General features: G+C 37.5%; 1 protein-coding gene across 3 annotated transcripts in view; it reads right to left on the bottom strand.

Annotated features, from left to right (window-relative positions):
- The window catches only part of KHDRBS3 (KH RNA binding domain containing, signal transduction associated 3), a 91,894-nt gene that overhangs the window by 60,135 nt on the left and 15,246 nt on the right, over nucleotides 1-16,513 (bottom strand). For all 3 annotated transcript variants that reach the window (XM_039549020.1, XM_039549021.1, XM_039549022.1), the window contains exon 2: nucleotides 5,333-5,451. In XM_039549020.1, coding sequence (XP_039404954.1) covers nucleotides 5,333-5,451 — 119 coding nt within the window. The remainder of the gene's footprint in view (nucleotides 1-5,332; nucleotides 5,452-16,513) is intronic.

Below are 16,513 nucleotides of genomic sequence, written 5' to 3'. Positions count from 1 at the left end.
CAGGTAACTTGATTTAGAACTCAATGCTACCTCAAAAAGTTGGCCTTTTTTCCTATAAGGTTGCATAAAAGCCTAACCTCTCTAATCCTTACTTGTAGTGGATGCCCCAGTTACAACAGGATTGCAGACAGCATTACCAAAGCTTATTCAAGCTTCACCTAAATACCTCAGATTAATTTCTGTATCACAGCAATTCAGACCTCTTGGAGAAATCTGCAGAGCTGGACCAAACCGAAAAACTGTAAGACTCTGCACAATCATATATTTGAAAAGATGTGACTGGGCCTGCAATCTGTAGAGGTTTTGTCTTACCCAGTAAAACTAGCTGTCACCATATCAAGACATATTAATTCAGGGGCTTTTTTTTACAGGAGTCTGTAGATAACACAAAGAAATTTATTCAAATGCATAACCAGCCTCAAGGAGAAGCTGAACATAACTCCTGGCACTAACCATCTTGAATTATTTCAAAGCACAGACAAAATTCAGGTTGTCTTGGTTATTCTATCACATTCTATCAAGATCCAGATATAAAAAAAAAAACCAAAACCAAAAATATTTAGACCAACTATCTGTAGCATGAGATTAAACCTGTTAACTAACACTACCAAGGGCTGAGCAAGTCAAAAGTTCCCAGTTAAAGGATATAATTAGAGAGTACCATAGAAGGAACCAAGAGCTCTTAGGTAGGAGGCCAGTTAAATACATCACCAGGAACACTCAACTATTTGTGCACTAAGCGAAAGACCAGAAACTCATAAGGTGTTCCAGGATGAGCAAAGAAGACCAAAAAAAGTGCAATACATACTTTTGAACGTGAGGTCTACCAGATTCTCTTCCAACAGAAACCCAGCTGCTCTGCACTTTAGTTGAAGAGCTTCTCCTGCACTTAACCTGTAACCTTCCGGGGCTGTCAGAGGTAATTGCACAGGACCCAGCTATGGGCTCATGAGAATGTATCTGACAGGACAGGAAATGTGAGCAAGCATTACCATGCCAGGCTGGTCTGATCAGAGCCTGGACTGCCTGACCTGTGTTGAGGCTATTATGACTTATTCAAGGAGTCAGAGTTACAGAAAAGTTTTAAAGAAGGAGAAGGCAATATAATACACATTTCAGGCTTAGCAAGCTGTCTGAATGGGGCAGGGCACTGATGGGCTGTTTCAGTTCATGGACATCTTTTTTAAGAAAAAATTAAGATAGGATTAATGAAATATCAATATACCTGAATAGCAGAGGCATCTTTCCTTCCCAGAGTCACCCCTGGCAAGTATAAACAAAGAAATAGTTTCTGCTGACAAAATCACTTATATCTGTGGTTAGTTTCATTTACAGATATTTAACCCTGTTAGAGATAAACAATTTTAATAACTTGGGTGGTTTTTTGATCCAGTTTAAAATCATGATTGTTTATTTAGGGGACTACGGTGTCGATGGAATTGAAGCAAACTTATTTTTTCTCACTATATCCTGATTACCGAAGTTAGCTAGATTAAACCGAAACTGGTAATGCAATGCTCATTTGACAGATTTATAAATTACTGTAATGATTTTACCAGCTTCAAACAGCAGATTCTCAGGTCAATAACCCCATAAAGACTGCATCTCATGAAAAAATGGAGGTATCTCTGTCCAGGATTTTGCACAACAGGTAATAGCGTTAGTGTGGACTGCAGGCAAACAGGCCTGCTTGATAGGAGAACTCTAAATTCAATATTAACACGCAGAAGATCTTTTTGCACAGATTTAATCCATATTTAAGTCTTAAATTTCATTCTTCTGAAGCATTTGTCACCAACACTGATCAGCAGGAAAGAAAATTCAAAAATGAGAAACAAGTCTTTTAACCACTTTTCTGAGGAATTCTCCCTTGGTATTTTCTACCAACATATTTGCTGCAATACTAACACCTACCACAGGTAAAACGGTCGAGGAAACTGCACACATGCACAGAGAACAGCAGTGCAGAGGCACAAAGCATTTATGTGAAACACCATTTCAAGTTTTTATGAGGATCACAATATTTTTTTGTAAGTTCCGCAGAACAGAATCACAGAAAGTACAGGATGGAAGAGACCTTGAAGATCATCCAGTTCCAACACCCCTGCCATGGGCAGGGACACCTTCCACTAGATCACGTTGCCCAAAGCCCCATCCAGCCTGGTCTTGAACACTTCCAGGGATGGAGCACCCACAGCTTCTCTGGGCAATCTGCCAAATGCCTCACTACTCTTACAGTAAAGAATTTCTTCCTACTATCTAATCTAAATCTCTCCTCTTTCAATTTAAGCCATCCCCACTTGTCCAATCACTCCATGCCCTTTTAAGAAGCCTCTTTCCAGCTCTCTTGTAAACCCCCTTTAGGTACTGGAAGGTCTCCCTGGAGCCTTCTTTTCTCCAGCTCTCTCATCCCATCTTCCTAGCAGAGGTGCTCCAGCTCCCGTCATCCTCATGGCCTCCACTAACTCATTCCAACAGGTCCATGTCCTTATGCTGGGGACCTCAGAGCTGGATGTAGCACTGCAGGTAGGATCTCACCAGAGCACAGGGGAAGAATCCCCTCCCTCACCTGCTGCCCACGGGGCTTTGGATGCAGCCCAGGACACATTTGGTTTCTGGGCTGTGAGAGCACATTTAGGGGTCATGTTGAGCTTCTTGTCAACCAACACCCCAAGCTGTCCTCCTCAGGGCTGCTCTTGATCCATTCTCTGACCAGCCTGTATTCGTGCTTGCCCCAACCCACAGGGATCACCTTGCATGTGGCCCTGCTGAACTTCATGAGGATTGCACAGCCCCACCTCTTTAATCTCCCAAGGCCCCTCTGGATGCCATCCCGTCCCTCCAGCCTGTGTCAACTGCACGACAGAGCTGGGGGTCAGTGAACTTGCTGAGGGTGCCCTCAATGCCACTGTCCATGTCACCTACAAAGATGTCAAACATTGCTGGTCCCAGTACCAGCCCCCAAGGAATAGCACTTGTCACTGGTTACCACTTGGACATTGAGCCGTTGACCACAGCTCTGACTGCTACCATCCAGACAATTCCTTATCCCCCACGGGGTCCATCCATCAAGTCCATGTCTCTCCAGTTGAGAGACAGGAGTGGCACATGGGACAGTGTCAAATGCTTTGCACAAGTCCAGGTAGATGACGTCAGCTGCTTTTCCCTTATCTACCAACCCTGTAACCCTGTCAAAGGATTACACCAGTTTTTTCAGGCACAACTTGCCCTTAGTGAAGCCATCTTGGCTGTCACCAATCAGACAATACAGATAAATATTCAACACATACATTCTACATACAGCTCAGAGGAACCAAGACGACTGGAACAACCCCACATCTATCCCAAAAATCTTGACAAAGCATCTCTAACTTCTGAGCCCTTCTCTGAACACGTGAAATATAAATAGGATTAGCACTTCAAAAATTATGATGCAAAAAGACTTTGTTCTCCTACACACAGGCACTTAAAACTTGTGTCACTTACTGCAGACTACAGTATGCCATAATAAGGTTCTTAGTTTGCCATGTTCAAGCTGTGTCACTTCATAAAATGTACCATAATTTACTAGATCTCAGAAATCAAACCAAGAGCCTGGTTCTAGTAACCAAGTGAGAGCAAATTGCAGTAACTGCTTGTGGTTTAGAGCAGGTGCTTTTCAGAGAATATCAAGAGTACCTATTATAATTCTGAATTGATACTCACCTCCCAGACTACTCCTATTAGTGAGAAATTTTAATTCATTTTGACTGTACAGAATCTTTAATGAGCAACCTTTAACAAATATCCATCTATATGTAATAAAATGGAAATTTTTAAGGGAAGTTGAGCCCCCAAATACTGGGGTAAAAATATTCTTAAATATTAAGTATCTAGGATTTTATTCACTCTGGCAGAAGAGAGATTTATGTGAATAGAGATACCAGTATTTTGCTTTCTGTGGAGCAGTCCTAGTGGAAATGCAGGAACTCACAGGACATGTCTGTTTTAATTTGCACCCCTGGATCTAAGTTCAGGCTTCTTTCCATATCACACACCAGACTTTATTCCAGTTCAGTGTCTCTATGGGTCAGAAGTACTGATCAAACAGCAGAGCATCTCTAGCCATTCAAAAGATGGCAAGGGCTTTTCCCTACTAGCTATCCTAAATAATTTCAGTGTTTAGTCCTATAAAGAAAGTTGACACTAGATAAAGAAGCAGAAGTGTCTTTCAGAGGGCAGTGTTTCCCTTTTTAATAGCCATTTTGCCTTTCTTGCCCCTGAGCCCAAGTATCTACATCTCAACATTTAGAAGAAAAACATCCTGTTTACAAACACTGACTGTGGAGTAAGCAGCCCCTATATTTTACCAATCTTTGTGTCTGTAGGCTTGTATATAGCTCTACTTAGTCATAAAGATAACTTAAGTCAGAGTTCCGAAGAGGTGCCCACATGATGCGCAGCCTTGCATTCACTCAAGAAGTATTTCATGAAACTTGGAACAGCAGCAAAGACATCCCTGCAAGTCACCCAGCACAGGCTTGTGAGAAAAACACTGATACTGAGCAGAAAAAAAAAAATTATAAAAGGTTTTCCTAAACAGAAGGAGGAAAGAATGGTGAATTTTTTCCTCCATGAATAGAAAGACTTGAAATTTCTAATAGGAAGAAAAAGCCATTTCAAACAAATTAAAAAAATGCTAATTTTATTGTCATAACATTAACCTTAAAATTTTAAGCAGTACCAAAATAATAAAGTTCCACAGCCTACTGAATGTTGCATAAATGCTTCCAGGCAGCAATATTTTAGTGCAGGATAATACTCGGCAGTAAAGAAGTGTTAAGAATTCATGGTGGGCAAAGATATTAATGAAACAGTCTCTACCCCTCCAGAACAGACTGCATAATTTAGCAGTCAAGCTATAATTCATTCAAGAATAACAATGGCTGAAACTTAGGAGGATGAGAAGAAAATTTGCACAATTAGTTCCTTAATGGTGCATTTTAAGCTGCACTTCTAGCTACAATAAGAAAGTTTCAAAGCCTGGCATCAGATTCAACTTCAACATTTGTTTTTCCTTTTGATATTCTGAAGAGGAGGATCCTGCTATCCCAAAAATATGGTTCAATTATTTGCTCTCAACATACTGTTTTGTGTGACCAGCACCACTTTCCTGCACATTTATTCCAACAAGAATAATTTCTACCTTAGAGCTCCTACAGAACAGATTGCAGAACAGCAACAGTAGTGACTGGTAATAGTTTTAAATGTTACATAAAAAAAACCAGTTAAGATACTAGTGAAATATCTTTTAGAAGAACTTAAATTTATCAAATATGAAAATTTGTCTTACCTTAGGGAATTGTTTTACTGGAATCAGAACTTTTTGTCCCAACTTCATATTCTTATTGATGACTACATCAATATACTTTTCTTCTTCCTTTCCTTCCCCTTTTTGGAATTTTTCAATTTCTGTTAAAGAAAAAAGTTATTTTATCAGTTTAATACAACAATCTAAAATAAATATATATAAATAAATTTCAGAGCTAATACTGTATGGCATACATATGTCATGTTGTGTAATTAACACATGTAACTGGTTATACAAGGCCAATAGGGTAAAGCATGTTTTGCCGTTTTATATTCATGTTTATATCAGCACCTTGAATAAGCATTGCAAACACTGTACTCACTTAACACTTACATTTTTTATATGGCTTAAGAAGTGAACATTATTCCTAGATACCTTTGAGCATGTTCAAATTAAAGAACACACAGCATAGTTTAATACTCACTTCTATAAATAAAGTATGCAGTTTTAACGGTGGCTTTCTACACTGCACTTAGGAACAAATGTCAAGTTAATCTTTCAGAATTTCAGAATGTAAATGAGGCACACAGATCATACCCAAAAATGTGAGATTAGGGTTATACCAACAATGACATTATTAGGAATGGGATTTAGAAGTTCAAACCCTGGCTTGCGTGACTCTATTCATTCCAGAGATACACACAAACTGACTCTTGATTATAAATTTCTCCAAAATATTGACTCTCCAGTGTGCTAATGAAAAACTACAGATTTCATTTCATTAGAGAGGATTCATGAGAAACATACTGGGAGACAAAGTGAAGCACTGCTTGAGGTATTTGCTGGATGGGGTCCATCATGATGGGGGCTGCAGTGTTAAACATGTTAGCACACACCAAAATCCAATCCATTTCAAAAGTGCCACAGAAGTTCTTTTGTGGGAATCTAGCACTTGTCCTCCACAAGCATCCCCATGTATCTTGTTAATTCTTCACAACACTCTTCCACTCTACTCAACCAGTAGAAGTTAAGGACATTTATAGAGACCTCCCAGTTTCTTTAATGGGAATGTGATCTTATGCCAACAGGAGACAGAGATAAAAACTTGAATGAAAAGAAACCAACCAAAAATATAGGAGAAACCACCCTTTAGTACACTTTCAAAGACAATCTAGTTTGAAATAAGGTCCAATAAAAACAGAATTAAACCAATACATTTCTAGCTACAGAAAAAAATCCACGCATTGTTAGCAGATTTGTTCAATGAATACCCGTCCATTTCCATTTTCCACTACAGAAATGAAGATGCCAAATTCTTTTTTAATAACTGAAACCTGTCCTCCATGCAAGTTTTAACTTCACTAACACAAAACAGGAAGTAAACACAATTTACCCAAGTTACTGAACAGTGGCTGAAAACTAAGAAAGTCAAACATGACTATCAGTTTGAAATCTCAGACTCTAGGAAGGCTTCTTGAAGGAAAAGTCTTCCCCAGCTGTACTTCCAAAACTTCTTGTCAAGTCTCTAGGAAGTTTTTGATTCCTATTGATCGTAGCAATGCAAACATTCTGGAAGATCCCTATCAAAGAAACCTTGCTCCAGAATGTCCTTTGTTTCAGCATGCTCGGTAAAAAAAAGCCTCCAGCACCATTATCTCACCAGCTAACAGCTAATGAAGAATATTTTAATAGTCAAAATCCAGGTAAAAATGGAAATTTGGAAATGCCACATTATAGACGAGGAAATTATGGGCAATTAAACAGATGTAAAGTTACATCAGTTTGATTTGGAACTTATTTCCCGGTGAAATTAAGACTAAAATTTTATAGGGTGTGATGTTCCCACTCAGAAATCGACTGGTATCTTTTAGAAGTCAAAGTTTCCAAGTATCACATTCAGATGTAAAAGCATGGTACTATCACAGCATTCAAATACAGATATACATCTAACACCCCTTGCTCCTCATACAACAAGGAGTGACAAAGCTCTGTGATTTCTCTTGAAAAACAAGATTAGATTCTTAGAAGTTTTTATGTTTTAAAAGTAAGAACACAACACTAATTTTTAAGGCTGCGGTTGGTATTACACTATTAGTACAAACACTCAAAGCTTAAAACTGACCAGAAATCTGCTCCTCTTTAGCAATATTTTACACCACAAAATGCTGATTATTAAAATTGTAATAAAAATACATCCATTTTTTATGACTGAAGCAAATGCAGTCACAAAAAAAATTGGTATGATTTGATTTAATATTGATTTTAAATGTTAGGACTAAAATTTGTTCAAAGTCAGAAAAGTACAGTTATATATACAGTTATATAATATTAAAATTCAATTAATGCACTGTGCTGTATTTTTTGTGACAGAGCGATGCACCAAGAGCCCCAGGTAGTTAAATTGATACTGGCCTAATACAAGACTTTCAGGAGTCCTCAGTCATTGTAATTACTGTTACAGTAAATGACTTTTTCCTGAAGAATCTAAACTTGCAAAATAAAAGTACTTTCAATGTTAAAGCCCACCAAGTTTTTATAAACTGGTAAAGCTAAAAATTTGTTTTCTCTTGTTGAGTCATATGCTGTTATTCCCAAATGCACAGCATGGCACACACTGCAATCCCCTTGCCCACCTGAAAACGAGAACCACAAGTTTATGAATCAACAGTGGTTTAAGGAACTTCCTAGAAATTGCCAAGAAATATTACACCTGGAAATGAGTTCTTTCAGGAACATTCAGACACTTCAGACGCAGTTAAAATGTACTTGAAGAGTTAGGCACAGAGTTCCACCTCAGTAACATTCTTCAGCTGAGCCAGCTGCATAAATCCCTTAAGAGATCAATACATTGCTAATAGTATTTCCTAAATACTTTAGCTTAGAAAAGTTATTTGAATTAGCTATTTGAAGGGCTTGGTTGCAACCATGTGATTAATGCTAAATATGTTCATAATTTGGGACTACTTTGAGCTAATAAAAAACATAAAAAGACCATTCTCTTCTTTCTCTAGTAGATATTGAACTTCAAGTTGCTAAAGTAATTGTTAAAAGGAACACATTAATTACTCAGAAAATCAGTTTTCCTACCCCAAATATCTACATACTTTATTGACCATTTTAAGCAAACACCTTTTATTCTTTTACTTGCACTGTTTAAACAACTTTCTTTTGCTTGAAGAAACTACTGAAACCTGTTAAGAGGCTGCAAATCAGCTCTCAGCAAAATGGATCACCATTTTCCCCATTTGTTTTAAAGACAAATGACTTTACTAACAAACAGCCATAGCTCACTGCCACAGCAGTACAAAGTAAGATTAAATTTTTTTCCTGTTATGGTCTAAAGTTAATCAAACTGATTCAAGACTTTCTGCCTGTTCATTGCTATTGTAAAAGACTTTAGTTTTGAATGAACAAAGTCGAGTCCACTGATCACGTTTTATCTCAGATTTTGCTTTTTTTATTTCTTTGCACTTGAAATTGAAGATTAATAGGAAATACAGCTAAGCATTAGAATTTTATCCATATCTGCACAGCTCTTGCAATATCATTCACATACATCAAGCTTTAGATAATTAGGGAAAAATCATGCCCGATCACACAGGAAATCCAATCAGATTTTCAAGGTCGAATGGATAGGAAGATTTGCCTTTTCTTAATCCTTAGATTACATTCTGCACTGCTTAGCTATATGAAGCAATGCCATTTCCTAGATCACTAACAGTAAATAAACATGTGATTAAAGCTTCCCATAATGCTAGAGATAAAAATCTCATGTTCTCAGACCAAGGATGCAGCTAATGCAACAGGAATTTAAACTGCATGCAGTAATAACTGCATGGATTTTTTTCTTTACATTTAATCATAGCAGACATCTAAGCAACGATTAGTCCTCAGTTAATTCTCCAAATAACAGTGGTAGATACATCAGATAATGACGAAGTAGAATTGTTTCACATTATTCTTCAGTGAGAATTAATCTTCCTGGGGAGAAACTACAATCCAGGATTCCAGCTGCCTCTGCTAAGCCAATATAAATACTTGTGTTAAATGCTGAGCAAAGTGATGCCCTATTTGTCTGCAGTAAATCAATATAATAAATATAAGATCAAATGTCAAACTCAAAGTAAACAGAAATTACTGCATTTGTCCTTTAAGCAATATTTCCTTTACACAAGAACAGGAAAAACAGAAACCAGGTCAATTTACCTTCAAATCCTTAAGAAACTTTCACTGTATTTCCTTAGATTCAGATGTCTTACCAAACACCCCATTATACCCAAATAATTTCATACTAATTTTTTCCTACTTTGGATGGAAGAACAAGTGAAAAATGCAAGGCCCATTCTAGGATATCCACATGATCATGGCTTCCAAGAACAGGGCATTGATAGAACTGCACTGCAATTGCACTAGAAGTAGTTTCCACATTAATTTTGAAAGTGAAAATATTCTAAGAATCACATTATCCTTTAAAAAACACTCCTAAATCAAGTAGTTTTGAAAATTACTAACATTATACAATAAAAGCAATAGATTTTGCTCTATTTGGGCAATTTTATTGAATTTCTAAGTAAACACCAAAATTTAGACTGACTCAGTCAAGCATGTCATACAACATATACTGAAGCATAGCCCAATAGCAATAGTATTTATCAGTGAATTCTCAAGACTTCACAGTTGGCTTAGAAAAATCACACCCTCCTCAATTCAGAAAGCTCTTACATCAAACTGAAGCCTAAGTATCTTTACATACTTCCCCAGTCCTTTTAGTTCTTGAAAAATCCCTGCTATTGACCATTTCTGGAGACAGAACACTGAGCTGGATGGCCATCTCCTCTGACAGCATGATTCCTTTTGGCTTCACATCAGAAAAAATCAAAGTGATGGTAGTACATAAAACAGACCTTGATTTATTAGTTTGCATTTTATCAAGACCCTGTTTAAGGAACACAGTCAAGCTTTGGTAAGCAACAAGCTCCCAGTGGAAAAAGGGGACTCCAAGTCAGCTGTAGCAGAATTTCAGAAAAAAAAGTAGTTTTTCCTTAACGGACAAAAAACTGACAATATCAGAATTCCATACTGTTTATTTTAAAATTTTCACTGTGGCAAAACCCATAATTTATCTCAGAAGACACATTTTAAGAATACCTATTCTTAAAAAAAAAAAAAAATTACAACTTTCCCAATTTTTAAAAAAAAAAATTACAGTTTTACCAATGGAGCCAAGTCATAGGAAGTCTGCTGTGCCGGATGCCGACTTAATGCCCAGAGTCCTTCCATGAGTTGTGTAAATCCAGAATACATTAACACAGGATGGTGAACCCAATTACAAGTCTAGTTTTGATTAAACTGATGAGAGCTTAATCTCATTACTGTTGTAGTAAAATGGTGTTGATTCTGCTTCAGATTATACAATTTTTACCCTGGATTCCTTTATTCCCTGTCCTACTAGGAAATGATTAAAAGTTCTTTGAATCAGCACCTCTCCAACCAATATTTCTCATCTTTTGAGCTGAAAACAGTACTGCACAGCATGAACTCGAACTAGAATCACCACACTAAGGCTTTAATACATTTCAAAAGGCTTGCTGAAATAAACCCCACAGATTTCCTCACAACAGCCTCTGAGAGATCTACTACTCACTCCCTGTTCTCTTGATCAGCATGAAGCTGGACAACCCTCCCAATTTTTGCACTAAACAGAAGAGGCAACCTTAGCCTCCTACTTTTGAGTATCTTAAAACATGTCTAGCATAGTCTAGTTTGCTTCAAAGCAATTTCTCTGTGTAGACATTCACAAAAAAATGCAGAATTTCCCAATTTCCACTGTATGTAGCATCCCAATCTCCCAGAAACACACACAATTAAGTTCAGCAACTAAACATTTTCTGATATGAGTAAATGCTTAGACAAATATCCCCTTTTCGACCCTCCAAGATATTTCCAAAGTAAATACTAATTAGTGTATCTTTATTAGAAAAAAAAGGCAAATTAGAGAACTAAAGTAATCAAGCAAACAAAAACAGCGTCAAAATATTTAAAATAAGGAAACTAAATATATGTGGAATGGCAACATTTAGACTCATCATGAATGGGTCTAAAACACAAATAAAAAATGCAACAGAATTTTCAATTTTTAATGCTGCTGCTCTATTACTGCACCCAACTCCATTCCTTTAAGAACCTCAGAAAACTTCACCTACCCTCCTTAGCCAACATTTTAATCCTTTAAAAAGTCTTTTTAAAAATCACAAGTTTTGCATCCATAATACGTCCTAATTCTGAGCTGGCATAGAAAGTAAAGCATTAAGAGAGTGAATTGTGCATAAAAAACCACAGTAATTTGTTTCAACTAATGTGCATTATTACAATAGTTGAATTCCGAATAACTGTCTTTCACATGCCACCTTAATTTTGTAAAAGCAACTGACAATGAATCTCATTTCAATTTACAATAAAATAAGCAGTTCATGCTAGAATGATGTCTACAACATTCAGAATCCTCAAATTAATAATAATATCCCTGTTGAAGGACTCAAACCAATCTGTATTTAAATTGCATTCACAGGCATTATTAGTTCTATTTTACAGTCTAAGTACTACTGTCTGCACTGACATGAAAACACATTTCAGTCACCAATATGACAAATATTTTGAATGGGCTTTTTTATCTAAGCAATTAAAAACTGATTGAACACCCATTACCTTCACATCAAAAATGACTCCACTAAAATCTGTTTAGACTGATTAATAAATACTAGCAGTAATGCAGGAAGTACCACAGTAGGAACTGTCAAAATCACGTATAAGGTATTAATAGATGTTTAGTCAGTCTTGCTCTGGAAGAAAACAAGATGTAGACATAGACTTAGACATAGTCCCATATACCCAACCTACTTCACTGAAAATTATTTATCTCATTGTGAAGATAACTTATAACAAAATGCTAAAATCAGCTGAATGATGTACCTATTGCTTACAGCTTTCTTTAGGCATGAATATTTTTAAATTAGCAAGGTCAGGCATCCACTAACCACAAAAAGTCAACTCATTTGTTCTGTTACTTAAAAATAAAATCCAGTATACAGAGCATCTTACACTACTAGGAGCATAGGACTCAGGCAAAATGAAGTTAATATTCTCCATCAAGAGTCCTTTACAAGCAGCTGTTCCACCTTTTTCATTTATGCAAACAAACACAGCCAGGTAGCTCTTACAAAAGATTTCACTTGACATTTTGGTGAGTCATCAGGAAGGGTCTATAATCTTTCTTCCTTATCATGTACATAGCACTGCATAGTACTACAAACTTTCTATGGCTCCTTTGACAACTTTCACAAGAAAAAGCACAAGTCAGATCTCAATCGAAAAATGGATACAACCTACAGTTCTTAATATACAAATGTTACATTTTAAACCATTGCCACGGTAAAGAAGTAGCCATAGCACATTCAGTTGTTGACCCTTAAAACAGACAGACTTGAGCACTATTAAAGACCACACTTTAAGGCCCTGGCAAAGACTGCAGTCTAAAAATCTGCCAGCAGATTGAAACAAACCATATTTAATACTGGAAGATAGCTGTGCTAACAAAACACATTGCTGTGTTTTGTATAATTGATAGTTACACAAATACGTGTACAGCTGTTTACTTAGCATTATGCAAGATTTATGTAGCCATCAGCAAGACAAAGTAGTGTTATCTTCTACTTCTCTAAAAATCATTTTTAGGCAACTAGAGCTTTGCCAGCACCCTCCATTCCACTAACAGAAGGCCAGGGTAGAGACTCACAGTCTGGCAATCCTTAATTCAGTAATGTGTCATATCCCACTGATAAATACCAATAAAACACAACTAACACCTTCTGTAAGTCGCAATTTACTTGAAATCATCACTAAAGCAGAAGTTTCAGGAAACATCCACACATACTGAGGGAGCTGGCTGATGTCATTGACAGGCCACTGTTTTGTAAGGTCATGGTCATCAGGAAACATCACTGATGACTGAGGCAAAGCAAATATCAGTCCTATCTTCAAGAGCCGGGAGGAGGATCTGGGGCATCACAGGATGGTAAAACTCACCATGATCTCTTGGAAGGTGATATAGTAAACACCTTTTCCAGGCATAGAAGGACAAGATGAGAGCAGTTCGAACAAATTTATGGCAGGGAAGTCACACTGTACTAAACAGAGCCATCAACAATATGAGATGAGACAAGAACTGATGTGTCCACCCCATCTGAAGAAGGGTTTTTGATAAGCCTCCCACACCATCCTCATGTAGACTGATGAGGCACAGGATAGAGACATGGACCATGAGGAGGACTGAAAACCGACCTGCCTGGCTCAAAGGGTTCTGTCAGTGGCATCACAACCAGGCCAGCCAGGGGCCAGACATCAGTGGAACACTCAATGATGTTTAACATCTTCATCAATGTCCTGGCTGACGGCACAGAGAGCAGTTTAAGCAGGTTCACACATAACAGAAAACTGGGAGCAATTCAAATACCAGAGGGTTGTGATGACACTCAGAAGTACCTCAAAGAGGTGGAGGAATGGGCTGACAGCAGTCTCATGCAGTTCAAAGGGAAGTGCTAAGTCCTGTGCCTGTGGAGGAATAACCTCATAAAAGAGAACAGCCTGGAAATGAAACAGCCACAAAGCAGCTTTGCAGAACAGGACCTGAAGCTCAAACAGGCTGAACATCAGCCAGGAAGGTGCACTTGCAAAGGCCACCAGCACCTGGGCTGCACCAGAACAGCACTGCCAGCACTTTGGTGATGCTTCCTCTCAGCACTCATGCAAGTTTCAGCAAGCATCTTGATTTCTGCTGTTTTGCTGAAGAGTTTTGAAATTACTTTTTTAAGAAAAGATTTGTTCCATCTTTGGTACTTTTAAAAAAATACTAGTTCTTAAAAATTCTTCCCCCAGCCCAAGATTTATTTGTCATGAAATACGGGAGCAGAGAAAGCCATGATCTGTTACCTGAAAGCATGCTAGAAATTAATGTTATTCATTCATCGTAGGAATGCTAAGACAATCCAGAGAAACAGATATAGACAGACCCAGGGTACAGTAGTCTTCTGTTTTCTCTTTCCATTGTCCCACCATTACCCTACTCTGCATGGCTGACAATGCACACAGCAGGCAGCTCTTCCCACTGCTTCCCAGAACACCACATTGTCCAAAATGCTTTTTCTGTCCAATAAAAACTTGTCATTGTCCATATTTCACACAGAGTTAGGGAAAGATGAAGCTACTGCAAGTATCTATAACGTTTCTAAATTCTTATACTTAATTCAGTGAAATTCAGAGTTAGCAACAGACACTGCTATGACTTAAACTCATACCCACTGATCCTACATAACCTCTACCAAGAAGTATAACCTCAATCTTACTACAGAACTGATAAAAACATCTATACATTCTGTGGCATTGCACTGATCAAATGAACTAGGAAAGTGAATGTAATCACTGCTTAGAGCCTCTAAAAGATCAGCCACTGAAAACAGTATATGCTTCATTCATAATCTCGTTTCAATCCACTGTTCATAATTTTCTCATCTTGCTGATTTTAACACAAGCCTCCTCGTCCTTTGATGTAAATTTCTCAGAAACCTGAGACTTCCATGTCTGAAACTTTGTTTACTAAAGCACAAACTATTGATGTGCAATTAAGGTGTGAAAAGGTAATCTTGTACAGAAAGAACACAAAACCACAAAAACAGGTGGATGTCCCAGGTCATAACATGGATGGGTTGTCCATTAATCTGTAAAACAAAAAAAAAAATCACAAATCTAAAAAAATGCTTTCAGAATATTTATGAAGAAGGTAACAACCTAAAGCACTTGTGCATTCTGATCTACAGATGTAGAAAACAAACATATAGATATTAGTTGGCACATGTAAAAGAAAAGGGACTAATTCCAGCACACCATCCTGGATTAGGTTAACACAACCCTAATCTCTAATCCTCTAATCTCAAAACCAGGTTGGATGGGCTTTGAGAAAGCTGGTCCTGTGGAAGGTGTCCCAGCCCACAGCAGGGGGATGACCTTTAAGGTCCTTCCAACCCAAACCACTTCATGATCTCTTCAGAAGGCCATCATTGGCACTGCCAGAAGATAAAAGAGGCAAAGCACCACTTTTGACAAAACTATTGTGGGCAGTACTTTTGTTTTTCGTCACCCATTACAATCCTTGGTTGCAGTAATGTACCTTGGCAGGGAAAATATACAGAGGCAGCTTGTATATCTACTGTCCTATGGGAAAGTGCAGCTTAAAGAAATTTGTATGGTGATTTTATGTATGAGCTTCAACATAAATTGGATCTTAAAAACCTTTAGCATCCAAGTCAAAAATTAACTAGCAGAGGGATAACATTAATTACAATCCCTTCCACATGCTCAATAGCAGGTGAATCCAAATTATCTTCTGTGTATGAAGACACATATTACACAGAATTAATGCATATTGCTACAACATTCAATTTTTTTTTCCAAATATGATGCTGTTAAACTTATTCCCATGAAATTAGTTGAATCACTTCACAGAACTGTAGACCCAGATCAGACTTCCCTAGAAGTGTTATAAAACTTGAAAGCCCAGCTTATGGACTCCTTCCAGCTGCAACTCACAAGGAAAGGACCAAACATCTTTCAACAGACCAGCTTCTGCAGGAGAGCAGCCACATCTACAGCTGCAATAGACCTCTGCTCTGTTAGACCATGTGCCTGTCCACGTAGCACCTTCCCTGAGGAAGGTAATCTTCCAACCTTCATGGCATCTCTCGAAGAAAGGTTTTTTTCTTAAGTTAGTATTTCTAGCATTCACCTAATAGAACACTACTCATCTTTCTAAATTAAAAAAAATGAAACAGACCACGTTCTATACCTGCATAAATATGTGAAGCAGCTACCAAATTATACCAGTAAGCTTTTGCTGAAACACACCTTACAAAGCTAAAATATACTACAGGTTTAGCAGCATTTATGGTATGGTTTTACTTGCCATAAGAAACAACTCTGACTCAAAACCTTTCTCTAAAGAAAGTATCTTCATGTTTACCTGAAACAGAACTAAGGAGTTCCTGCTGAGTAAGTTATACTTTGGGTTAGTAAATTTGTTTACAAAAAGCATCTTTCTTCAGTAAAAAGTATTTTTAAATGTCCAAGTTTCTTTCCAACAGACATGGTTATGGTATAGCTGTAAGAAGCAGGAAA

The sequence above is a fragment of the Corvus cornix genome, chromosome 2, assembly GCF_000738735.6.
Source record: "Corvus cornix cornix isolate S_Up_H32 chromosome 2, ASM73873v5, whole genome shotgun sequence".
NCBI lineage: Eukaryota > Metazoa > Chordata > Aves > Passeriformes > Corvidae > Corvus > Corvus cornix.
Note: the sequence above shows the minus strand (reverse complement) of the source record. Positions and strands in the feature narration are given on the sequence as shown.